The sequence below is a fragment of the Pyrus communis genome, chromosome 17 (genome assembly GCF_963583255.1).
Source record: "Pyrus communis chromosome 17, drPyrComm1.1, whole genome shotgun sequence".
Taxonomy (NCBI): domain Eukaryota; kingdom Viridiplantae; phylum Streptophyta; class Magnoliopsida; order Rosales; family Rosaceae; genus Pyrus; species Pyrus communis.
This window is the reverse complement of record NC_084819.1, coordinates 5,623,334-5,650,239: the sequence shown is the minus strand read 5'-3', so window position 1 is coordinate 5,650,239 and position 26,906 is coordinate 5,623,334. Positions and strand designations below refer to the sequence as shown.

At 37.8% G+C, this 26,906-nt stretch overlaps 4 protein-coding genes and 1 pseudogene across 7 annotated transcripts; 1 reads left to right on the top strand and 4 right to left on the bottom strand.

Moving 5' to 3' along the window:
• Positions 1-3,934: 3,934 nt before the first annotated feature.
• On the bottom strand, positions 3,935-5,383 carry LOC137722766 (large ribosomal subunit protein eL24z-like). Its single transcript, XM_068461849.1, has 3 exons — positions 5,087-5,383; positions 4,821-4,969; positions 3,935-4,279 (listed from the first exon to the last, which is right to left on the bottom strand). The coding sequence occupies exons 1-3, from the start codon at positions 5,273-5,275 to the stop codon at positions 4,126-4,128; spliced, it is 492 nt and encodes a 163-aa protein (XP_068317950.1). The 5' UTR covers positions 5,276-5,383; the 3' UTR covers positions 3,935-4,125.
• Positions 5,384-5,802: 419 nt separating this feature from the next.
• On the bottom strand, positions 5,803-9,613 carry LOC137723390 (replication factor C subunit 2). The gene is made up of 7 exons (XM_068462583.1): positions 9,328-9,613; positions 8,058-8,164; positions 7,866-7,967; positions 7,407-7,602; positions 6,482-6,610; positions 6,205-6,399; positions 5,803-6,116 (listed from the first exon to the last, which is right to left on the bottom strand). Exons 1-7 carry the CDS (start codon positions 9,478-9,480, stop codon positions 6,006-6,008), a joined length of 993 nt encoding a protein of 330 aa, XP_068318684.1. The 5' UTR covers positions 9,481-9,613; the 3' UTR covers positions 5,803-6,005.
• Positions 9,614-16,108: 6,495 nt separating this feature from the next.
• Positions 16,109-19,883, top strand: LOC137722797 (E3 ubiquitin-protein ligase At1g12760-like). 4 transcript variants are annotated; one of them, XM_068461891.1, is made up of 5 exons: positions 16,109-17,040; positions 17,661-17,780; positions 17,881-18,013; positions 18,956-19,114; positions 19,291-19,883. In XM_068461891.1, exons 1-5 carry the CDS (start codon positions 16,469-16,471, stop codon positions 19,462-19,464), a joined length of 1,158 nt encoding a protein of 385 aa, XP_068317992.1. In that variant the 5' UTR covers positions 16,109-16,468; the 3' UTR covers positions 19,465-19,883. The 4 variants fall into 4 exon arrangements, with proteins under 4 accessions (XP_068317992.1, XP_068317990.1, XP_068317993.1 ...); XM_068461889.1 differs by having other exon boundaries at positions 16,111-17,040; positions 17,658-17,780; XM_068461892.1 differs by having other exon boundaries at positions 16,113-17,040; positions 18,959-19,114.
• Positions 19,884-21,244: 1,361 nt separating this feature from the next.
• LOC137723573 (BON1-associated protein 2-like) lies at positions 21,245-22,379 on the bottom strand (annotated as a pseudogene).
• Positions 22,380-25,241: 2,862 nt separating this feature from the next.
• Positions 25,242-26,196, bottom strand: LOC137721925 (uncharacterized). Its single transcript, XM_068460944.1, has 2 exons — positions 25,906-26,196; positions 25,242-25,811 (listed from the first exon to the last, which is right to left on the bottom strand). The coding sequence occupies exons 1-2, from the start codon at positions 26,194-26,196 to the stop codon at positions 25,242-25,244; spliced, it is 861 nt and encodes a 286-aa protein (XP_068317045.1).
• Between the last annotated feature and the right edge of the window lie 710 nt (positions 26,197-26,906).

Below are 26,906 nucleotides of genomic sequence, written 5' to 3'. Positions count from 1 at the left end.
GTGAAAAGGACATGAGGAGAAGGCATAAATTATGGGTAAGGTGCGCTTTGGTGTGTGTTGAATATCAGAGCATGAACGAAGGGGACATTACATCTGGACAGAGAACAATGCATGAGCAAAACTTACGCGTATGCCAGCCGTATGCGTGTATGTATATCCAAATATGTACCAAACGATGGCTTTTGGGAGATTGACTTATATGATACACACACACACTTTTACGGTGATCTTTCATGTCAATGAAATAAAGACATGTGTAAATTGATGCACGTGTCTTTTTTTTCATTGACACGAGACGTCACACGATGTACCTGTATCACACAGCTATATCATGTTAGTTAATTTGGGTTGTTGGATTTGGAAGAGGTTGGATGAAGTTAGACACATGCAGTTGCTTAGAAGCTACATGCTATTCGTTTTTTGTTTTCTTTGCCATCGGTGCATTGCCATTCTTGTGTGTCTTTTGATTGTTCAGCTTGGCAAGTTAATTAAAATGTAATTAACTAGTTAATTTACAGTATTTAATTAAGGAGTTAGGGAAGGGGTGCTTTATTTGATTGAATTAGAATTTTATAGATAAGAATAGTTCATCCACGACCACGAGCCATGCCATGTCAAAGCTGCTACTTTTTTCAGCAAACCCTAGCTTTTGTTGCTTACACGGAAATTTAAACCCAGTGTTTCTTGCCACCTAACCTGAGGTCTGTAGGACTTTTTTCACCAGTAACTCTCATGGTTATGTCGTTTATGCACGAGTAAACAATTACTTACAAAAGTATCTCGCAATGCAATAATTAACGAAGGTTTGAATTAAAAAAATATTGAACTTTCCACGTGCAAAGCCACTCAACTTTTCCTTTTAATCTTTCGGCCCCACTTTAATTAGATCCCCAATTTCCATGACTACATAACTACATCTACTGTACTAGGAATATCAATGAACGATTATTGAAATTGCTCAGGATATGCTTTTTTTTAGTTTGTAGAATTTATTTCTTAGTTCAAGATCTCTCTTACTAAGTTCCAGCTTGGGATTGAGGTGATTTTAAAAAAACCGTTATGAAAACAAGTTGAGAGAGTTTTTAGTGTTTGGTAAACACACCAAATCAGCTTTTTTTTTCTTAAGTTTTAGATGAAAAAAAGCTAAAAAGTGGAAGCTGCAAAAAGCGGCTTAACAAGTGAAAAACGCGGAGCTACGGTAACTTGTTGATGAATTTTTCAATTTGCCAATATTGCCCTCCTTTCTCTTTTCTCATTTCACCTGATTCCTCACACTCTCAGACTCTTCTCTCTCGCAAAACACTCTCTCCGCACACCCTCTTCCCTCTGTTGCCTGCCGCTGCTCATCTTCCTCTCTCCGTCAGTCTCAATGCCACATACCAAGCAACCAGGTACTCCATTTGCTTGAATATATTTGTTGTAATTAATTAATTTAATTTAGTTAGGTTAGGGTTTGGCTACTTTCTCAGTTTGCTTCTATTTTTGTAGTTTAATTTTAATTTAGGGTTTGGTTCTAGGAGCTAACAGGATGATGAACCGATTTTTTTGGGGTTTTCTGAAACAGGGTTTATTTGGCAACCAACGAACTAAGGCGAACATAGGCTCGATCTCATCGATTAGGTAAACATAACTCTCTCTCTCTCTCTCTCTCTTCCATCGTTGAAGCAATTGCAGTTTTGGTGTTTGAATTAATTATCTAAATTTCAGTTTTGGGGTTTGAATTAAGGTTCTAATTATTATCATGAGATCCATGAAGCAATTTCAGTTCTTAGGGTTTCATTGGCAACGATGGTGTTGCTCTAAATATATGTCTGGATTATATATTTAGGATTATGTTGCTCTAAATCTAAGTAGTTTAATTGTTTGGATTATGTGTTCCTGAGTTGGTGCAGTGATGATGTTGCTCTAAATATATGTCTGGACATATCAGCCCGACAGAAGAGCAAGGAACCCAATTCGTTTTGTTGCACGGCCTAGTTTTAGCACTAAGATGATGTGAACATTTGTTTGATGCTTTAGGTTAAGCATTCCAATTTTTTCTATTGAGTGCAGGAACGATTTGTAAAACGGCGGGACAGACTGATTGGCCCCAATTCGTCCACTTTGAAGGTGCACAGAGTAAACCAGATATCATGTTCGATAATGCAATTGTATTTGATGCAATTATATGTGATTTCACATTTCATTAGATATATCTTTCTTCCATCACTTGATGCATGAGATGTTTCAAAATCAAATTGGACAACTATTTAACTAACTGTTCTTTTGCATGTCATGTACGACTTGTGCAAAAGAAGAACAGAGAGTTGAGAGCTCAATGGGTTTGCAAAAGGAGGATGAAGATGTTATCCACAATTGAAGGTTTTTTTTAGCTGCAAATCAAGGGTAGACAAAATGTATAGGTAGACTTTTTCAATGTGTCTAGAGGTGTATTCGACTTGTTAGCGTCTAGGATGTTTATGTTATTTTTGAGACTTCACTTGGTGCATGTATTCAACTTATATGATTAAATTCTTGATTAATGAAAATGTGATTAACTAAAGTATTACATTACATCTGTTATCAGTTCTAATTCCAAATTATGAACAAGGATTATGTGGTAGTTGGTTCATCACACACTAGAAGCAAATAGGTATTGGATTTTGACAAATGTGATGCACATTACACAACATATCAAAGGAATAAGTGACGATTTCAGTGTCACTCACATATATGATATGTGACAAATTTATAGGTTATTGAATTTCATGTTTTGTGACACTTACTTTGTCACATATCTCCTTGAACCAGGTATTCTAATCAATTATAGCTCACATATATGATATGTGACGAATTTATAGGTTATTGAATTTAGTGTTTTGTGATGCTTACTTTGTCACATATCTCCTTGAACTAGGTATTCTAATCAATTATAGCGGCAGGTTTGATAAATGCATCTAATTAGACTACTTTCAAGTACATTAACAATATTGAACTAATGAATCCTAGCTATTCAATATAAAATATTTCAACTGAAGTATTTTGTCATACTAATTAATATTTAAGATAAAGTTTATAAATATTTTTCTTTTAAAAATAAAATATATTTAGTAATTTATCTTTATTTGTTAAGAAAATTAAATTAATAGCACATCTAGTATTATACATTTTTTGGTCATTTCACACAGTTACAACTGCTTTACATAAAAGTTTACCAAACACTTTCATACTACTCTTTTTTTTCCAAAAGCACTTTTACAAAAAAAGTTTACCAAACACTCTGCTGCTTATTCTCACAGCATAGCAGAAACATCTTTTTTCAAAGCACAACAATATCAAACCAGCCCTAACTAGAATCAAATATGGGGTGTGCTATCCACACACTCCATTTTACTTCTCACACACCCTTTGATAATTTATGTCCGTTGATCTTCTTCAATTCATCCGATCTGACGGTCGAAAATTAAAAACGTGTATGAGAAGTAAAATAGGGTGTGTGGATATCACACCCCTCAAAGAATTGGCAGTCAGTAAACTTTGGGTTTCAGACGTAAATGAAGGTTTTAATTTGTTTTAATCAAAACGCAGCCACGATGATCATTTGTTTCAATTAAATAATATATTGCCATGTAACAAAGCAACAATATTTTCTCTAAGGCCTCGTTTGAGTAGAGCTGACAATTTGTACCCTACCCGTTTATCCAAACTAACTCATCATCCTCTTTCATCCACCGTACTTTTGCCAAAAACCTCTCCATCCCTTGAAAAGTGTTACCACCCATGCCTACCACCCATTAGCTTAAGAGTTGGGTTTGAGTGATCCGTTAGTTTAATGGGTTAGTTTGGGTGACCCGTTGACTTAACAGTTTGGTTTGAGACTGACCCAAACCCCATAAAAACGACCCGTTTGCAGGTTTACATTTGACATCTAGGACTTAATTGGAATGACAACTTGTTACGTTCAAGGTATGATAATAAAAATGACAAAACTTTCAGTGATACAATTGAAACCCAACAGGAAGATCCAAAATTGTAGTGGCCAACAATGCAAATATTAATCCATACAAAAATGCAAACCAGAAAAGACTTAAATTGTCAGAGGAAAACAAGTTGAGTAAATTGTTAAGATAGGAAGAGGAAGAAAACTCATCGCTTTCCACCACCACCTCCAAGCTTGGCGGCCTTGGGAGCAGCAGCCTTGGGCACATTTCCCTTGGACTGGCCCTTTGACTTGGACACCAATTCGGCCTTCTTCGCCTTCTTCTCATCCTTGGTCTTCTTAATCCTCTCCTTAATTTCACTGCCAAATTCACACGTGCAGATTTAAATGAGCTAACAGTGTCCTTGTTGAACAAAACCCAAAACTGAATTTCTCGTCCTAATCAATTGATTGAATTTTTAACAAATACACATAAATATGAAAGAGCAACAGTGCATGTTGAACAAAACCAATAATTGATCAACTTAGAGTGTGTCTGGGAATGCTTTGGTAAGGCAAAAAGCGCTTCTGGATACCAAAAACACCACTAGCAGAAAGTGCTATTGAATTCTAAATGCGGTGTTTTTCTTGGCACTGGTATTTGTGATTAAAATGTTCGTATGCTTCTAACAAAAGTGCTTATGAGCAGAAGTTTGCAGAATCATTTCCAAATTGCCCTTTGATCAATTGATTCAATTCATAACGCATAGTTAGCCTACCACAACAAAACCCTAATTTTCAAAATCTTAATCATTTGATTCAATTTATATATAAGCCAGAGATGTGAATGAACCAACAAAGGACAAGTTGAACAAAACCCAGAATCCATTTTTATTAAAATAATTCATTCAATTAAACATACCGAAGAGCAGCCTCACGGGCAGCGTCACGAACTTCGGACTTTTCGGTCCTTCGCTTCTGGATAACTTCCAATGTGGCACCAACAATGGACCTCGAATAGGGCTTCTTGGTCGAGCGGCGCTTCTTCTTCACAGATTCAGCAGCAATGTCCTAAACAGCAAATCACATCAGAGACAGATGAGCTTACGATAATATCCCTCATTCATCCATCAAACAAATCAACGATTCAAACCAAAACGCAGCGTTTCACGGATGTTAGGGTTCTACCTTCTTGTGTTGCTTCCGGTACATGGCGGTCCAGGTGAGCTTGGAAGGCTTGAGGCGGTTGTGGAAGTACCTCTTGCATTTGGAATTGGCGAAGAGGAAGACCTGGGAATCGGAGCGGATGAATCGGATTCCCTTTCCCGGGTAAATCTTGTCGCCGCTGAAACGGCAGAGCTCCGTCTTCAGAACCATGGCTGCTCCTCCGCTGCTTCTGTGCCGCTGATGTCTGCGCCGCCCCTGCTGCTGCTCGCTCTCCTCTGCTAAAATCTTCGACCTGTCCAAACTCTAAAACCCTAATGCCTCGGGTACCCAATTTAACGTCAACTGCCATAGGCGCTCGCTGTTTCCCCCGCCCAAGACGACACCGTTTAGGAAGCACTGGGCTGTTTTATAACTTTAATTTTGCAGTTTTGAGGCTCAGCCGGCATACGTATGTAGAAGCGTGCATAGACATTAGACGGTTCAATAGTTCACATACGTGTAAACAACTGTCTCTAGCACGCTTCTACGTACACAATAGTCAATCCCTCGGGGCTCAGGGTATTGCCCAATTGGTGAGGTGAGTGAAGGGACGAATTAGGTTTAAGCTAGGTTCAAAGTTCGATTTCTTCCGCTACCAAAAAAATAACTAATGGCTTCTTGAACTTCACATTTTGTCTAGAATTTGTTCATTAAATTATACGAGAAACAAGTATTTTGTAGCTTGTAACATGTATACCTTGGAAGGAAACTGAATATCATGTTTCAAATTTCCATTACTTAATAGTGTGCTTGGCAATTCTAGACAAACACAAAGAACTTGCACATAATCCATTTCTCCCGACAAAACAAAACGATTTCTGAATCGAAACCACAGTACAATACAAATATTCACCATCGAAAAGTCTCAGGTTCTACTTGTAATTAATACGACTTTCTTTTTTTATGTTTCCTTCGCGGTTTCACGAACTAGGGAAAGCTTAGCCAGAAGACCACACATCTGAAGGTACGAGCCAACTCCATCACAGATTCTCATGTGAGCAAATCCAGTTTCCTGCAAACTCGCACGAGTAAAAGACTTGTCAAAACACAAGATCTCAGAAATAATGAGAGGGAAATCTCTGCATAGTGTGCATATGTACCTTCATGAACTCCAATTTCAAAAACTCAGCCATATCATAGTTTTTTATGATACGGAAAAAGGTTGTGATTATGTCTGTTGGGGAGTAACCCAGATCGTAGAGCTGCTTGAGACCCGAACAAGCATCATCAAATTTCCCTTCCAGTATGTTGCGCACCATATTCTTTACATGCAATGGGTGAGGCTGGTCACAGACCTGTAAACCAAAGCAAATCCTTTAGGACTACCAAAGAACATACAAAACAATAGAATATTTGAGGGTATTTTGTAAGTATGACCTTGAAAACATTTTCTTGGTTCACAAACCGGAATCCACTGTTTGTAGCTTGCAAGTTATTCAGTGCCTGCCTCATATCACCATCAGCGGTGAAAATAATGGCTTCAAGACCTTCTGGAACATATGGAACCTTCATTTACAGAAAACGCAGATGAATCATACACCACCCAAATTTCAAATATAATTTATACATGGCAATGGTTGATTGTGAAACAACTTTTGATCATTGGATGGAAAGGCTCAAATTATAGTGAATCTCAACAAGTGACCTATATGTTCTCGGAAGTTGGTAGAATTCCTAGGAAATAAAAACATCGAAGCCCAAGCAAAGAGATGCTTATTAAGCTTCATCTGGAGGCACAATTATTAAATATCTTCTGAAACACCGGTTGCAACCCTAGAGTTTAAGAGGCTAATTCAAATGTCAACCTAAAAACCAATATTAAGACTACTAGAAATTAGAAAGATAAGAAACTGGTTGCAAGGGTTTTTTTTCCAATCTCTAGGCAATGATAGCACAAATGCATTGAAAAACACATGTTACCATGTTGTGCTGCAAGTGAGACACACTGACAGAGGAAAGGATTACGGACGACATGCAAATGTCATTTTATTGAGTAAATGAACAGCCTTCCGATAAACAAAATAGCTTAGCAAGGTTAGCATTTAAAGCTCCAGACGTAATGAGGAAAAGAAATAAAGCTGAATAGACGGGGAAATAAATAAGATGGAATCACCGCAGAAGCTAAAGCTTTGACAGAGAAAACATAATATGCCCTCAATAATAAACTAGTGTAGATAGATTAAAAAGAATTAATACAACCTAATAGTTAAGTAAAGTTGCACAAATACTTCTCTACGTTTGAAGATAAATAATGACAGTATGCAGAAATGACATTACATACAATGTCAAGAAATTTCTTTACCTTCTCAGCTTGAACGACAATCATTAGGCGACCAAGTATCTCCTCATCAGTCAATCTAGAAAACCGGACAAGGGCACATCTACTCTGAATAGGCTCAATGATTTTGGAAGATGTATTGCACGCAAGAGCGAAACGAGTAGAATTTGAATATATTTCCATTGTTCGCCTCAAAGCTTGTTGTGCTCCAGATGTCATGCTGAATTGTGTACAATACACACCCAGAGTATTTCCGACACCCAGAGCCAAACCCAAAAATTAATAATTAAACGAAGTAATGCAAATAACAATGTTGTAGCATCAAATAAAATAGAGAGATAAATGTTTTTTCTGTGATGAAAGAAACAGACAAAAGGATGAACAGCCATGCACCAAAAGTTAAAACTTATAACACATAGGCAGATGGATAAGAGCAATTTGAAGTTTTCAGATTGATTTCATGGAGAATATCACCAGGGTTACCTGTCAGCTTCATCCAATATGACAACTTTATGGCGTCCGGAAGGCAGTGTAACTTTCTTTTGAGCAAACATTTTAATTTTGTTCCTCACAACATCGATTCCCCTAAAGAAGAACCGACAGTAAAAAAGTTCATGATAAATCCCAATCACAGTTTAGAAACTGAATTCCATCAAGACCATTTTACGTACTCACCTGTCATCTGATGCATTCAGCTCTAAAACAGCCTCCTTATAGTTTGGTCCCAAAAGCTCATGTGCAAGAGCCAGTATGCTAGTGGTCTTACCAGTTCCAGGAGGACCCTGAAAACAATAAACAGTGATCAGTCAAGGCATAGGTTAAGTAAATTTAAGCAACTATAACCTTCCCGCTTAGTTCACCAATAACCCTAAACACAAAACACCACCCCTCAAATAAGTTTAATAGCTCAGTATTGAGGAAATCTTTCACAATGCCATACGGAACATTTTGATAACCATTTTGTTATAAGTTTTTTGTGTTCACCTTTTGTGCTATAGATAGAGGAAAAGTAATAGGAGAAAGGAGGAATGAAGAGTGTGAAGGATGATGGTGGAAAAAACGCAAAAGGGGATGGAGTGACATATAACATGAAAACTAAAAACCAAAACAGAGAACACTTTTGTGTTGTTTTCACTTTCAAGTCTCTGTTTTCAAAATAATCTCCTTCATTTCTCCCTCCTCCCTCCCACCACCTCCCTTCATCCTTCTTTATTCATCATTCTCCCATACCGCTTCTCTCTATCTCAAGCACAAAAATAAAAACTAAAAAACTAAAAATCAAAATGGTTATTAAACGGGCCAATAGTTTTTACACTTTCACCTCTCTTCTAAGCATAAGATCCCAAAGTTTCTGTTGACGTAAAATTTGATACCAAACTGAAGTTGCTTCTAGCATGTACCTCACTTCCACTCTGCGTAATATTAACAATTCGTCAAATTGATCCAAATTCTAGTTAACCAGACAGAAATTTCAAATTCCTATAAGTCGTCACTGTTCTTGTTGAACAGGCAACAATAATTTCCCCAATTTCAAACTTACGAATACCCATGGAACCTGAGAACACAAGCATCCAACACAATGAATCGCCTTTAACCAATCTTCTCTCAAACTTTTCAACTTCAATTCTACAAATGCCAATTATGTTGCATAATTTATCAAATTGTCTACCAAATAAAAAAGCCCCATTCCTCTCCTCATATCCTAAAACCAAACTGAGCCCAGATGATAGTCCAAAACTTCAAAACTACAATGCTCATTCGAATTTACCTCCACGAAAAGCGACCACTGCCTCAACGAATACACAAATCACAGACCACAACACAAAATTACAAAGAATAAATCCACATAATCAAGCTACAAATTTGACATTCCGCTAGGGTTTAGGGTTTTAGTAAAATTGAAAACGTTGGATTGGGTGCAGAAATGAGCGAGAAAGAAACGTACGGCTAAGATGAGGTTGGGCATGTTGCCGTCGCGAGCGATGACCTGGATTCTGGACACGGCGTCTTCGTTGCCCACAATGTCGGCGACCTTGGTGGGCCTGTACTTCTCCACCCACGGCATGTCGTAGGCTGACGAAGAAGAAGACAACGCCATTGCTGCTGCCGTCTGCTGATGGCTGCGACAGAGAAGGAGAGGTCGTGGCGGCTCACGAAGAAGATGGACTGGAACTGAAAACCCTCTCCCGAACAGCCCTCTTTTTGCCTTCTTGCTTCGATTTGGAGGGAAAATTGCCCTGCTGCTGTTTATTTCGAAGGGCTTGGAGAAGGTCCTATTTATTTGTTTGTAGGGCCTGAGCTTTTGATATTTACATATCCAACCCCACCTTTCTTCTTTTTTTTTTTCTTTTTTTTTTTTTTATATATATTTTATTTTTTGGCTCAATCCTTTGGCTGACCCAATGAGTTCGGATAGTGATTTTTAGAATCCATTTTCAGCCGTTCAAACATGTAACCCAACCCAACCAACCCATTGTTATGCGGGTTGGGTTAGGCAGGTTTATCGGTTTGGGCTTCATAATATTTTTTTAATAACAATTTTATTATTCTTCACAAACAAACATTAAAATCATTCAATCGTGTAAATCTAAATTTCCTTAACAAAAATGAACTTGAAATCTCAAATACTTTATTATTAAACTTAAAATCCGCATTCCAAACTTCAACCATAAAAGAAAATCAACTTAACAATTCTATAATCTTAATAAAATCCAAAGCTAAACATAAATTGACATATAATCCCAAAATTATAATAAAATTCAAAACTTAAACATAATGAAAAGCTTTAAGATAGTAGCAGTATCCATGAGCTTTGAGCAGCAAAGGTTGACGACCATCAGCAACATTTTGACAATAACTACGAATTTATTCCCAAAGTCAAAGGTCAAAAGCATTCAAAAGGGGTTGTAAGCCTACAATGGATTCCAAACGTTTATTAAATCATTAGTAAACCATGAATAACAACACAAAGCATTAGAATTTGGATAGAAGTTTACATTGATTAGTTCATAGAAATTGCAAAGTACCTTAAATTGACCATATACTAATCAACAGTATCCATTTCAGATGTGGAGGCAACTGAAAGCTCTACAGAACATATATAAATTAAAATAAAACAAGTCAGAAAGTATTTAATTGAAAAATGAAAACCAAATACAAGTTTAAATAGTTTGTTACCTGATATTATATGCTCATGGATTTCCATCTCCTCAATGGATGATGATTCAACTTCTGAAAAGATAGGAGGTACCTTTAATTAGTTTTGAGTGCAAATCAGTGCCTTTACCATCTTAGGAGTCAGGGAACTCCTATAATCATCAAGAATACGCCATTCAGTGCTAAAGGCAGATTACCAGTATTGCAAACACATCCCTTGCAATCTTAGCTAAAATTAGATATTTTTCCTAGTGAACCTTCCACCATTTCAAGCATTTAAATTGCTTATCCATTGGATTCTCATGAGGTTCCAGTAAGAACCTATCCACCTCACTTCTTAACTCACCTCTATTTCTCTGTTTTCTTATCTTTAGAAATTAAGACAACCTTGCATCTTCAATAGAACTACTATCAGCAGCTTCCATTGGCGCACTGCTACTAGATGAACCAACATTAGGAGCTTGGGGAGCTTGTTCATTAGACTTCAAATAAAAGTCATAAAGCTGCACTAACACATCTTTAATACCATTAGTCAATTTAGTCACTTCATCTGCACCGTATACAAAACTGAAGCAAAATGAAACATAATCCGATTTAAATCTTGGATCAAGCACCATTGAAATAATCAGCAGCTTATTGACATTTCCCACAGAACCCTAATATTTGTCTTAATTGGATTTCATACTAATGGCCATTTTTTGCACCAAATGATCACCACTGCTACTAAGGACTGTTAATTCTTGTTGTATTGAGCACATCTCATGAAATGCAATATTGGAAGTCACAGTTAAAGATCCACTGAACTTGAGTATCACATCATAAAAGGTTTTCAAAAACCTAACAAAATTTGATGCATTATCCCAATCATCACTTGTAGGAGGAATATACCCTTTTCTTGCTCACCGTGTATAAAGTAAGTAATAAAATGTCCATCATCTTCCTCCAGCCCTTCAAATGCTTTTTGGGGCAACAACCAACATTAAATAGGTGGAATTCTACCTTGTTGGTACATCTAAAACCACAAGACCCTTAGACTCTATTTTCACACGATCCTCACATTCCTTAAACTTCTTTAGCCTTGAAGGCGAAGACCTCACATACCTGAAAGCGAATCCAATTCTCAATATAGATTCATGCAATTCCTTTAACCCCTCAGACACAATCAGATTCACAATATGAGCACTACATCATAAATGCATGTACACACCATCAAGAACAAGAACATCAATTTTCCAAATTTTCAGTTTCTTTTCACATAATTAACATCCTGATCATTTGCTGAAGCATTATCAACAGTTATAGTGAACACATTTTCTATTTCCCATTCAATCAAATAGGATTCAATCAGTTTCCTAATTGTTTCCCCTTTGTGATTTGGTACAGGGCAAAAATTCAATATGTGCTCATGCAAATTCCAATCACAATCAACAAAGTGAGCAGTTAAAACCATATAACTAATGTTTTGTGCAGATGTCCAACAATCAATGGTAAGACAAACTCTTTGTGCATTTATGGTCAACACATTTTTCAAAAGTCTCATCTCATCCAAATATAATTGAAACACATCTCTCGCAATAGTTTTGCGTGAGAGATGGGTACATTTTGGGGGAACTAATACCACAAAAAAGCTTAAACCCTTCATTCTCAACAAAGCTAAAGGGTAGCTCGTCAAGAACTACCATCTTGGTTAACCCAACCCTACAAGCTTCCTTACTAAAGCCAACTGCCATAAGGCTACCATCTTTCTCCCAAAGCTAAGGATTTTTTGTTTTTTGTCCTCAACCTTATGAGGATACCTTTTACATTGGTTAGACAAATGATTCCACAGACTAGAGGTCTCATACTTCTTAGTATCACAAGCATACCTCTTCTTGTCGTAGTTACAAGTAGCTCTAGGGTCATTGGGATCAAAAGATTCACCACCATCAACTTTGGTGAAGTGATCCCACACTGTGGACATTTTCCTACTTGGTTTTTTGTTCTTACCACTATCCACCAGTGGAGGAAGAGGCACTGATGAGCGGAGGGATGTAGTGGCGTAGAGAAAAACAATAAAATTATAGGGTTTTTATAGATTGAGAGAAGATGAGGGATCAATCTCGAAGAGGCCATAGAGAATAATCAGGGATGAAATTGAATCTTGCATGATTTTCCAACAGCTTAATTTATGAACTTGTGTCTGAGGGTTGGACGAAAAAAGGAGATTGAGTAATTGAGAGAAGAAATCATGTAAATGGGCTAACATATATCTATATTCGGGTGGTCGGGTTTTGACAGTTTTGTAATATTGCAACCCATGTAAGATTAGCCATGACTTCGGGTGGTCGGGTTTAAACCCGAGAATAATTTTTTGGGCTTTCTAACCGACCCAACCCAATTAATGTTAGATGGGTTGGTTGGTTGACCCACACAAATGCCCACCCCTAATTACCAACAACAAAACTTTACAACACAAAGGACCAAAATTTACAACAAAAGGGCCCAAAAACAAAAAATACAAACAACCAAAAGTTGAGACCGAAACAAGGAAAACTTTAAACAGCCAGTTTCGCTGCATCCTCAGTCATAACCATCACTGGAACCACCAAAATAGCAGCCGTGCATGTCGATCCACACAAATTCTTATGCCTAATTAATCCTTGCATCATCAATACCAGCATTTAATCCCAAGCTTCACTCCTAGCATAGCTACAGACAACAAAGAACCCGCAACCAATTGAAAGAACCTTGTGGGATTCCACAAGCAACACTGCCAACAAAGGCAAATAGCAAAGAGAATGTGGTGGTGCGATGAACACCCAACCCACTGGAAGCACCAGATCTATACTCACCAACTCGGAAGACCGCAACAAATCGCTGCAAACTGTGACTAAAGCTCGAAAATTGGATGAATATGGATAAGTGACATCAAAGGGGAGATAAGAAGGCAAATCAGCCAAGAAAACCAGGGGAAAAACAACGGATAGGAGAAGAGAAAAAAAGAAAGAAAGAAACAAAAGAAAACCCATCGATCTCAGCCGTAGCTAGGATCAGCGGCACCGGAATTGGACTCGATTGGAAACCACTCACACAGATCGGTGAGAATCACCCTAAAATAGAGGGAAGGTCTCTCAAAATGATAAAAAGAGAGAGAGAGAGTTCCAGAAAGCCTCAGCCTATTCTTTCTCTCTTTTTTTTTTTTTTAGTCAAGCTAACTTTCTTATTCTAAACCTAAAAATTTGGTTAAAAACTTTCGAAAATAAATTAGGTTGAAATTGGAGTATTTATAAGATTCGAATTCGATAGTTCTGACTTTTTGAGATGGTTTTGTATTTTGATTATGATTATTTGTTGTAGTATATACTTTTAGGTATCAACATGTTGTTGTGGGGTTTGAAACTTTGTTTAACATGTGGAATGTCTCAAAAATATATGCGGCAGAGAGTAGTGTTACATACATATATTCGATCCATGTGTTTAGATGTTCCTTACAAATTATGTTTAAGGAACAAAAGTTAACAAAATTGAAATTTTGGTATGGCATAGCCAAAGAGTGTTATTTTCATTCATATATTACATGACAAGAATCGGAGATGTTGGTACGCGATTCCAGGTAGCATTTTATGTCCAAAACTATACAAAGTTCAAAACTAAGATTAGTTCTGCTGAAGACACCCAAATCTGTAACTCTATTGATGGCGTCTCCTTCGTTCTCTATGACATCGTTGAACTGAAAATCAAAAGAAAAATAAAATAAAAAACAATTCAATCACTCAAGAATTATCACATTAAATTGCATATGAATTGAATCACATTTCTTGGTACGCCTAGTTGCGAAACCAACAATGTAATCAAGAGAATCAAGATGTGAACGTTGAGGGTGGTAATGGTGTCAAAAATGGTTGTGATGGTGAGGCCAATATGATAGTGGCAACGATGGTGGTGGGGGTAGTGGTGTCAAAGATGATAGATGAGAATGTGGTGATGTGGGGTGGCGGTGATAGTTGTGATGGTAGTGAAGTGGTGATAGTGATAATAATGGTGACGGTAGTAGAGACATACATGATTTTATTTTTTTTAATTAAATTTTGACTTTATTTTATCAGAGAAATGTGAGGGTAATGAGGTGTCAGTGAGACGCAGTGTTGTATTACGAAATGCAGCTGGTCATCTTCTTCGCAAGGACTGCGCCTCAGCCACTGTTACGCCTCACGACCTCGACGCCCACCTTCCAAAGAATTAACGTAATGGCGATTTGGGTAAGTTAATTGGACTACTAATATAGAGAAAAGAAACATCAAAATCCGCAGAAAGTTGAAGATCCATATGAAACATATTTGCAATCATAAAAATTGTAAATTATCAAGTCAGTAAATAATTGTCTGAATTACAACTTTACAGCACAACTAATTCGTCTACATTATACAATTAATATTCAATCCGATCCCATGAACTCCATCAAAATCATACACCAACTTGTCCAAGAAACCTCAACCGATCACCGCTGCTCTGATCAATGCGTAGTACATGCATTCAAGAGGCATCCCACCCCCCTCCCATGCTTCACACACTTGTTTGTGCGACAGGGAGTTAAGTGACACATGATTTTTAGCACCATTATATTTATTAGTGGATGGAATTAGATCCTCTTTAGATCTCCTCACTGGGGATCTCGAGGATCAAGTGACATCAACCGCTCATCACAAATTGTATGGCCAAAGTTTTTTTTTTCTTTTTTATATTTTCAACAGTAATGCAGCCTAGTTTTGCATGAAAAATATAAAAAAGAAAAAATTGTGATCATACAATTTTTGATGAATGGTTGGTATCACTTGATTTATGGGATGCCTAATGAGGAGATCCGGAGAGGATCAATTCCCTAGTGGACATCAAAACATTCCGACCGAATATGATGAAGATTATGTTGGAGGTTTTTTTTTTTTTTAGTTGTATCAACTTTTGCATATGCTACACAAGGAAATGTTTTGCACTGTGTCCATGTTTGGATGGGATGTAAGTTAAGTTCTCTATTCGTTAAGAAGAGAAATGTTAAGGAGACTTTAAAAAATAGAATTATTTATGGACTCTCCGTCACTTTATATTTTTGGCACAATTTTCGTGCCAACATTATAAAAACTTGTGCCCAAAACATAAGGTTGCAGAGAGTTTTGTTTTGAGAAAGTCTTATTTGCATTTTTCCATTAAGAATGCACTTATATACCCATGAATTTACATGTGGGTGGAAGTGGAACCATTTTGGTAACTTCCTATGCTTTTACATTATGTCTCTATGAGAAATTTTGAAATGACTTAGAAATATAAAATAACCAATGAAAAATTTTAAAATTACTTAGAATAATAAAATAATAGAATTAAAATGACGAAATTTTATTTTCTTAAAGTTAATCATGGAGACGATTGTTATAATAGTGGATGGTGACAGCAGCGACAGAAAGACAACAATATTTGATGGTGGTGGCATCCATAGTGATGGTGGCAGCCACTTAATACATAAATTATGAATTTTTTCTAAATTCTCAATTTATTTTCCTCATCAAAATATTGTGTTATTTTACAAAAGAACCATTACAAAAACAAAAAAAAAAAAAAACAAAAAAAAAAAGAAATAATTCGAGTTAAACTGTAAATACCAAACGAAACGTGTACGGTATGGTCAAATCAATTTTACCAAGCACTGGTCAAATAAACCAAGAAAACGGAGTTAAAATTCCAAAGCCGTGTCCGTATTCGAACGACGTTATCGTCATCGTCGGCGTTTGTCTTTTCTCCATCATCGTTCTCACCGCCAAAGAACGATCAGAGCTCCCGCTCAAAACGCACCGTTTCGGAGATCCGCATGGGTTGAGCCGATTCAACTCACCGAGTCAGGGCATTCCATTCGACGACCTCGCAAGAAACTAAACATCCCCAAATTCTGATTCGAAACCGAAATGGCCTCGCCAAACCGATCTGCGGAGAACATCGTCGACACGACGCCGTTGTTGACCAACTCGGGCTGGTCGTCTGACGATTCGAACTCGGGGCGCCAGCGATTGGTGCGCCGACAGAGCCTGCAGCAGGCCGCGCGGTTTCTTCGCCAGGCCAGCAGCCGCCGCCTCATGCGCGAGCCGTCGATGCTGGTCCGCGAGACCGCGGCAGAGCAATTGGAGGAGAGGCAGAGTGATTGGGCGTACTCCAAGCCGGTGGTGGTTCTCGACATCATCTGGAACTTCGCCTTCGTCGTCGTGGCGCTGACGGTCCTGGTTCTGAGCCGGGACGAATTGCCGAATGTGCCCCTGAGACTGTGGATCGTGGGGTACGCTGTGCAGTGCGTGGTGCATATGGTTTGTGTTTGCGTCGAGTTTCGGAGGCGGCAGTCCCAGCAGAGAAGCCGGTTTTCGGGGGTGAATTCTGCGGAGGAAGGGGTGAGGAGTGTTGGGAATTTGGGTTCTGGGTCGAGAGAGGGGGATTTGTCATCGCAGTACGTGTCGTTGGCTGATCATATGACTGAGGAGGGTACCAGGTAACAACGTTAGCTGTGCTTCGCAATTGTAATGTTTGTTTGTGGGTTGCTGTTAGTTGCTGCAATTTATGATTCGAATGCGCAAATGTTGCTGGAATAATGGTGATATTTTTTTTATTTTTTATTTTTATAATGTTTTTGCTGTCTTTGGCATTGTTGTTCATGCCATTTGATTCTTAGTAAAAGTTACTTTTACTAATGCTAAATTATGATGAAATTATGATCGGTATTTACTTTTACTAATGTTTTTGCTGTCCTTGGCATTGTTTTTGCTGTCTTTGGCATTGTGGTCCCAATCTCTTTGAAACCAATAGAGGGATCGGTATTTATGCGAAATTATGATGTAGAGTAGAGAATTAGTTAAATGAGTCTTTTTGCGTTTACGGATTGCTGATGGCACCGGTTTTCTCTCGTTTGAAGCTCTATAAATCTGAAATTTTGTATGCTACCTGTCTGTTAGAATCGGTTATTGATGATTGAACTGGTTTTGTACTGGGATTGTAGGATGCTGTTATATTTGGAGCCAGTACTGTGTGAAAAGTTAATGACATATGCTGTTATTTGTTACGTTTATCGTAATTTCATATCTTCTCATTGTTTTTGCTTGTATCTTTCAGCAGCGTTGCTAAACACCTGGAATCTGCAAATACAATGTTTTCGTTTATCTGGTGGATCATTGGGTTCTATTGGGTATCGGCAGGTGGTCAATCCTTAGCAAACGCCTCCCCGCAGCTTTACTGGTTTGGGCTCTCTCTTTCTCTCTCTCACTCTAACACTCTCATCCATCTATTTGAAATCAATTATAAACTCTTAACTATGGCAATGTGGCTTTGTCTGCAGGCTATGTATAATTTTCCTGGGTTTTGATGTGTTTTTTGTCGTTTTCTGTGTTGCGCTGGCTTGCATCATTGGTATCGCGGTTTGTTGCTGTCTTCCGTGCATTATTGCACTTTTATATGCTGTCGCAGATCAGGTAGTTCTCATGCCCAGTTATCTCTCTTTTCTGTGTGTGGGGCTGTGTTGGTTTTCATGTTCATAACTATTGGTGTTTTCTATCATTACCACTCCGTAAGTTAGGTGAATATTGCTGTAGTACTGGTTTATAAGTACTAGACTAGAGGCTTGACAAATGAAAGCGAAACCTGACACGTTCTATATAATTCTGCGATAGCAAACTTTATTTACCAAATATTTGATAATAACAAAAATTAGTTGAATCTTGTTAATGTGAACAGAAATTTCGATGTATTAAGATTTTTAGTTGGAGAATTTGGACTCTAAAATGGGACCCAATTGTATGGGCTTGCTTCCGGTTTAGCATAACTTTATGTGGGGTGGGTTGGAAAGTTCAGTTCTGATGTTTTGTATAGAAGAAAGTTTGTGGATAGCCTTTATCAGCTCAAAATAACGGGCAAGTTCCCGTGTTGGTAAAACAGTTTGCACTAAATTAAACCATTCCTTTCTTTCATTAACTGTTAACTTTCATCACCTTAGAAATTATCGGGTATATCCTTCTTAGAATTTGATACTAATCATAGATGGTTGAATTTCTTGGTGTCTCCGTGAAGCACCCTATGTAACTATTAAGATTCATAGATCTCTTCTTTCTATTGATATATGAGGTTTACCAAACTTGATGCATAGTAGTTTCTCTTGGAGCACTTTGGGGATGAAAGATTTATTAATATTATACTAATTTGTTTCATTTATTAAATTTTCTGACTCTCTTTTAGTTGCATCAAATTTATTGGGCCTGACAAAAATTTGATGGGAATGTGCTTGATTTTTGTATTAACTAAAACTTGGAAGTAATTTGAATTATTAATTTACTGAAGTGTAGCTATTAGCTCTTAGCATTAATATCAATGGCATTCTTCTTGTCCCCGTATTATGTTTGTGTGACCTGCTATTGAAGCAGGATGGAGCATCTAAGGAAGACATCGAACAGCTTCCAAAATTCAAATTCAGAAAAGTTGGTAATGAGAAAGTTGCCGGCGATGGACAAGGTGGAGGAGTAATGACTGAATGTGGTACAGATTCACCTATTGAACATGTTCTTTCTCAGGAGGATGCGGTAAGTTGCTCTTGATTTTTGACTTATAGTCTTGTTTACTCTCTTGCGTTCTTTTAGCAACGAGGATTTTGTCTACGTCAGCTGTCATAAAGTTGGTTTTGTTTTGTATTCGTGTCACAAATGGACTGTTCAAAAAATTCTTCTCACATCAGTTAGATGATCATTGCAATTTACAGGAGTGCTGCATCTGCCTTTCTTCTTATGACGACGGAGTGGAACTGAGGCAACTTCCTTGTGGCCACCATTTTCACTGTTCCTGCATTGACAAGTGGCTTTTTATCAACGCTACCTGTCCTCTCTGCAAGTACAATATCTTGAAGAGTAGCAGCCAGGATCAAGGGGAAGTTTAAAATTCTTCTCGTCATGGACTTATGCTTGGGCACGCTGCAGAATTACATACAAATTCGTGCTCGAGACTTGAGTGTAATCATATGCAAAGCTTGGCACTGAACTCAAAAGCAGGCTTTAGACGTCCTGCTGGAGGGTAAACAAATGCAAAGCTTCGCCCTCGACACACTGCAGGTCTTCTATATTGTCATTGTTGATGTTGTTTGCTGTTGTAGAGTAGGCATGGCAGTTGTCATTGATCTTGTCGGCGTAGTAGTGACTGACAACAGCACATCGTTTTCGTTGTTGCCCTGGCGTTCTTAAGGTGCCTTCTGTACATGGGTGTTGCCAGGGCATTTACACGGTAAATTATATATATATAAACAAACTGCTTTCGAAAGAAAGTTCACTTGATTGTGTAGAAATGTGTTATCACAAGTTAGTAAGAAATGTGCTTGCAAATTACAGTCGTGCACATCAAGGTCGTAACAAGGCATAAATCCCAATGTCTACTTTTGTATGGCACTTAAAAAGGGCTGCTATATCAGAACACGGAATAATTTTTTGGTGTGATCGTAACTACTGTAGTGTTGTTACTCAGTTTGTTTATATTGCAACACGTAACACGCGTTCGTATAAACCAAGTTTTGTTGAGTAACGATACGAAGAAAATGATCACAAGTCAATTGTTTATGAAATATACTTGACCTGAACAAAGACGTATCCCTTTATTCTTTTGCCTCTCGTCACGTAAGAATAGACCGAAATTGACGAGAGGCGAAATAACACGGGGATATTTTCGGAACCTGCCCTGTTCCATTGTTTATAGAATTTCTGGACCCGCCCCGACTGGGGGTCCAGCCAGTTTGTCCACCCCTAAATATGGTTGCGAGTTAGATGCCCTATCACAATCAAATCAATTAAACAAAATGATAGGATTGGGGGATTAAAATGATAGTAAGTTAAACCCACCAATCTCTAAAGTTGTCATGGATCTTATCCAATGAGGAAAGATAAAGGGTGGTGCTATTTTTACACTTTTTTTTTTTATCTTCTATACACTTTTGTTAATTTTTGTCAGCTTTTTTTTTTGTACTATGAGCAAAATTAAGAGGTGTATATAAGAAGTAAAAATGAGTGTGGATTGCACCACCCAAGATGAATTGCCAATGTAGTGAAAGTCAATTGCTTGGATTTGACGAGCTTTTAGTCTTTACATTTGGAAATACTAGACAACTAGTGGCTGTTTTTGTTTTTCTAACGTCTCAACCACTACTACTTACTAGAAAGAAAATTGCAAGAAAGTTCTCCTCACTCTCGTCATTGATTTGATTCAAGTATCAATCTTTTCACGACATTGGGCATTTTGATGTGTACCTCTAGCTTCTCCACCAGGAAAAAACACAACAATATATTTCTTTGTCGAAAGTGAGATTCTTTTTAATATAAAAATATTGGGAAAACGAGAAATCAAATATAGAATCTCGGTTTAGCGTAATGTTCTAGAGTAATAAGCTAGCTCAAGGAAGTGAATCCTTGCGCTATAACCTAAGAAATACTGTGGAAATATGAATTTTATATAGAGCTCTCAAAATAGATTTAGTACTCTAATATTTTATTGCATGCTCCTTTTGATTTTTCCAAATTTCATTTCAAGTGAAACTAAATTTATACCAAATCAATTTCCACTTGCTAAACATAGGAATGCATTTTTTCAAAACATTTGAAATAAACAACATTGTTTTATCAACTAGCTTGTAATCCAAGTTCAAATCTTCATTTCTCGTTGTTAGAAAAAAGAAAAAAAAAAAAAATTTACATGAACTTATAAATAAATTAAGCTCATCATATTTTTCTTCGTTTCCAAACAAGGTAATAATAATTTCTCATCTCATCTCCAGAAAGTAGACATAAAAGTTACATTCCCAAAAAACCTAACAACTAAACGCGACCAAAGTAAAGACGTGTTGGGTTCATCCAAGTGTGTGGTTTTAGTGCAAATTATTGACATGGTCCCAGCCATCTGCCTCTTTACAACCAAAACCCATGTGACCTCTCCGACCTCTCCGACTCACAGAGCACTCACCCAAGGGTGGCAGTAGGGTTGTGACCGGCGTACCAATGACTGTGCCACACATACCAAAAGCCGGTGCAGTCATTGAGTTTAAAGGCTGGTGATCGTTGACCGGACCCAAATTCTCCAACTTCACAGAAAGGTTCACAATCCCATTAGTCCTGGAACCGTCCCTAGCCCGTAGCCGGTAACTCAAGAACCGTGCCGAACTAGCCGGCGGGAACCCAATATCATTGGCCGGGATTTGGCACCAACCCAGCTGAACCCGGCCCATTATGAGCCTCTTGGTGAAGAGCTGGAGACATATGCAAGAATACCCGTTGTTGAAGAAAGTTGTATCAATAGGGACATGAAATTTGTCTCCCCACGTAGGGTTGACGCCTCCTTGATCATCCACCCTTGTTTTGTACACGTGGAGGGTGCGATCACCGTTGGTTTTGGGTGTGCATGGCGGAGCAATAGTGGGCTGAAGAGTGGTGAGGGTGATGAAGGGTCTGATTTTGTTGGAGAATAGAGAGGGAGATGAGGTCTTCAGACCTTGGGCTGATAGCACTGTGATCTCCATCTTCATCAGTGACTGGTGGTTGTGCTGCTTCAACATGGTGACATATACATATACAATATATAAATATATATATATATATATATGTTATATATATTGAGATCTTATATATATTGGACTTGGAGGGTGTCTATAAATAATATATGGGTGTGTGTGTAGCAAGCTGTATATATTTATTTGGTAAGGGAGGTGGATAAATATTTAAGAGGAGAGAATTATTGGGAGCTTCAAGGCTTCTTACAGTGCAGTTTCCTTGTGGGGGAAATAGATATGGAAATTTAAGGCATGTGCAGCAATGTATGACTCAGACTTGCTCACACTGAGGAAAGCAAAACAATGGAATTTTCCCGCTTGTCAAGTCAACTTGAGTGAGAGGTTTTTGTGCTTGTTTTGATGTTTTCATCCTATACACACGCGGTCAATAGCGAAAGTGTCCTAATCGTTGTTTTTACGTCTCTCAATCATAACATAAGAGTACATTTCCAATCTTAGTAAATATAATAAATAAGACGCCACTTAATAATACAATCTAGCTAGTAGTATTTCTTTCTTTTTATAAGTAAGATGTATTAAATTCGACTCTTCTAGAGGACCAATTGAATCTTTTTTAGGTCTTCGAATGGTAAAATGCTCTTTCAAGTAGCATCATCTCAAATCTTGACCTCTCCTCTATTTCCTCCCTCAAGAGGTTCTTATTCCATGCCTTTGTTTGCCCAGCCTTACCAAACCTCCTGACATTCCACTCCAAGCACCAAACACTATCACTCTAATATCGAAAACTTGAATCAGATACACTACTAAGGCAATCTCCAACTATGGAGGGCCACATAGGCCTAAAAAATATAATTTTTTAAGGAATAGTAACAAACTAATTTTTTCCGTCTTTAACCATATTGGCTAAATATTATTCTCTTTGTATTTTTATTACTTTTTAGCATGCCCAATTACCTTTTCACCATGTCATTAACTAAAAAGCTCAAAAAGAAATGCCTAAGGCCATCTCCAATGGAAGGATGGCCAAATGGTTTCCTCTAGCCCTGTAGTTCTGTAAGAAATTATATTTTAATGAACAGTGTCATACCATATTTTATACCATCTTCAACCGAGGGGGCCAAAGGGCCATAGACTAAACATAATTTATTATTTCAATTGAATTAATATGGTTACTTAAATTAAACTACCATATTAAAATATGGTTTTCGAACATATTTTGAGTGGCACTTGTCGCCAAATGAATAAGTCTCCGGATTTCTTATCTTTATACAATCTTAATAATTTTTTGGATAGGATTTCGAGTAACACGTGTCGCTAACGTGAGTAACTCTCTAGATTTCTTATCTTTATGTAATCTCAATAATTTTTCGGATAGAATTTCGAGTGCCACATGTCACTAAAGTGAGTAACTCTCCAGATTTCTTATCTTTATGTAATCTGAATAATTTTTCAAATATGATTTCAAGTACCATGTGTCGAGATGTAATTGGTTGTGCAAATTTTAGATAGGATTCTTATATAAGTGGCATTTCTCATCTTCAGCTTCTAATGTTAATAAATTGGCTGAATATTGGGGTAGAATTCACACATCTTCATTTTTGCCCTCTCAAATATCTTTTTCAATTCAAGTTTGCAATGAATTCCAACTTTGGATCCTCTTCGTATTCCATCCAGGGGTCCTCATCCAATTCTAAATTGGAAGATAAATGGGCACAAATGAGACGAGAATATGAGGAGTCCAATGAAGATGATGAAGCATGGCGTAACACAACATATATGGCAGCAATGGCTGAGGTCATGGTGTGTGAGGAAACTGAAGAACAACCTCAATGGGATGGCTCTATTGTTGGTCACTCTTACAAACCACAAAATAAAGAGATGGCGTATGAGACTCTGATGAATAACTACTTCAACTCCAACTCAGTGTACACAGAAAAGGATTTCAGACGTCGCTTTTGGATGAGGTGTCATGTCTTTGAGTGTTTACTTCATGATGTCCAACATATCAATCCATACTTTCGACAGAAGATGGATATAGCAGGCGGCCCTGGTTTCTCACTTCATCAAAAGGTTACTATTGCACTTCGAATGCTGGCCTATGTCTCCCCAGCTGATGAGATGGATAATACATATGGTATATTTGAGTCTACATGCCTTGATAATCTTGCTGAATTATTGTTCAAATTTACAAAGAGGATACCTCCGTGAACCAAATCAAGCATATCTGGCTCAGCTTATTTGCAAAGCTGAAGACTGTGGCTTTCCAAGCATGATAAGGTCATTAAATTGCATGCATTGGCAGTGGAAGAACTATCCCACCGGATGGCAATGAGGATTTAGCGAAAGATCTAGAAAGCCAACTATTGTGTTAGAGGCGGTTGCCTCGTTTGACACATAGATCTAGCATGCTTTCTTTGGAGTCCTAGGATCCCAAAATGACATTACAATACTCAGGCGTTCACCCCTCTTTAATAACCTAACGGAGGGTAAATCACCTTAACTTGACTACTATATCAATGAGCGTCAGTACAATATGGGGTATTACTTGGCAGTTGCCATCTACCCAAAGTGGGCGACACTGGTCCAAGCAATTGCAAACCCGTGGATGATGCCCAAAGGTGGTTTAACTTACACCAAGAAGCATATCGGAAATATCAAGAGGGTGAAGTCAAGATAAATTGAACTCCATCATGATGTCGTGCTTCATATTACACAACATGATTGTGGAGGATGAGTGAGATGGCTATATTGATGGAGAGTTTGATGACGACCAAGATACTCTAAATGGGTTAATGAGGGCTTGTGTGAAAATATATGATGGGCCTAATTTGCTTTTGGATCCAAGAACTGGTAATATCTCTTTAAATGAGTACATGAGACACCATGGGATGACACATTCGCGTGCCATATTCAAGTACCTAGAACAGGATCTTGTTGCACATCTTTGGGCCAAAAGAACCATGGAGTAGGCGTTTAAGTTTTATGTTGTTAAATGTTTTGTTTAATGTTGTTTAAGTTTGAATAACTCCCCTAAGTAATATTAGGGTGGAGATTGTGTTTGTTTAATGTTGTTTAAGTTTCATGTTGTTTGATATTGTTTAATTTAAAGAGTACAACAATTTAAATTTAAAAACTACAACTTAAATATTAAAGGCTACAACAACTTCATTTTAAAGACTATAATCGTCATCTTCATCCACCATTGTAGGAGTATAGTTGGATATAAACAACTCCTGTTGGGCCATAATTTCCCTCTTTTTCCTATCAAAACATGCCTTACTCATTGGAGTGTACTCCGAAGTGTTCCTTTGCATGTTCCTATTAGCCATCTCTTCTTGTATTTGTTTTGCCCGTTCTTCGTGCCTATGCTTCCTTTCTTCCGTGGCAAAGGCATTTTGCTCCACCATTAATCGCAATGAAGACGTCATTTCCTCTCGAAAGGCTAAATCATTCTTTGCCTTGCCATTTTCCTTCAATTTTTGGGCCTTGTTTTGTCCTGTAGGCCTAGGTATGGAAGATTCATCCGGAGATGGATTTTCTACCCTTATTTCTTGAATGATAGGAGATCCTTGTTCATCCCCAACTGCATTTGAGGAAACATTTCCGAACACCAGAGTAGGACCAAATCTTTCTTGAGGTGGATCTTGAAATAACACCCACCCCTTACAAATTTTCCAACAACCGTGACAACTAAAGGGTTTTTTCATGTCATCCATATACAATTCCTCCGCTTGGTGTATCTAGAAAATATAATTACAAAAATTAAACGAAATGAATTTATGAAATTAAATGTAATATAATTAAATATTTAAAATAACTTGTGAAAACACTTACTTCGTTGTAATAATTGGCTCCGCTGTCATGTCTGCTTTGGGTGTTTAACACTGCTTGGTGCCATTTATTCAAACTTGGTTGAAGATGTTTTTTCCATCTTGAAGAACAACTTTCATGGTTTCGGGGATTCGGTGGAGTGGTGACTTCGTAGAACTCATAGTACTTTTTGGACGTACAAGTCCAAACACCTTCACTTGTTTGAGAACTCCCCTTGACACTATCTTTTGAGACCCATCTATAAGCTTTGCAAAGATCTTCATATTCTTTTCGGGTCCAAGCCCTTCCTTTCATTGCAGATGTGGAAATTTGAGAATTATTGAAAAAATTGAAGGAAATATTATTGGAAGAGGTAAGAGAATAGAATATGAAGAATTGAAGTAAAATGAGGTAAGATAGTATGAATGGTGAAAATTATGTGAGAAATGGTGTAGGAATGGCTTAAGTATTTATAGGAAAAAAAATTTGTCTGAAAAAAAAAAAAATCAAATGCAACAGTAACATGGTGTCACTATGACGTCAGCTAGCTGTTGCTAGCTGGCATCATGTTGATGCCAAGTTACCATTGCATTTGAATTGTTGGGTTGGGAGAGGGCTGACTGGTAGGCTAGATGAGGCCAGCCTGCTGGCTTGATTTCAGTTTTTTGGCTCGGTGGGGCCCACAAGCTCTTTGGCCTAGCCCTCGGTTGGAGACCATTTTTGTATCATTTCAAGCTATTTTTAGCCCTATGGCCCTTTGGTCTAGCCCTTGGTTGTAGACCATTTTCGTGTCATTTCGAGCTATTTTTAGCCCTATGGCTCTTTGGCCGGGTCAATTGGAGATGGCTTAAGTGCTTAGGGGTGACACTTTTTAGGCCTTTTGGGGGCTGATTTAAGCCCCGAGTACGCCCATTTGTAAATGCTCTTTGGTTGGAGATTATTTTGTTCAATTTCAAGGCTAATATTGACCAAATACCCTTTGATTGGAGATGGTCTAATTAACATCCCAAACACACAATATCACT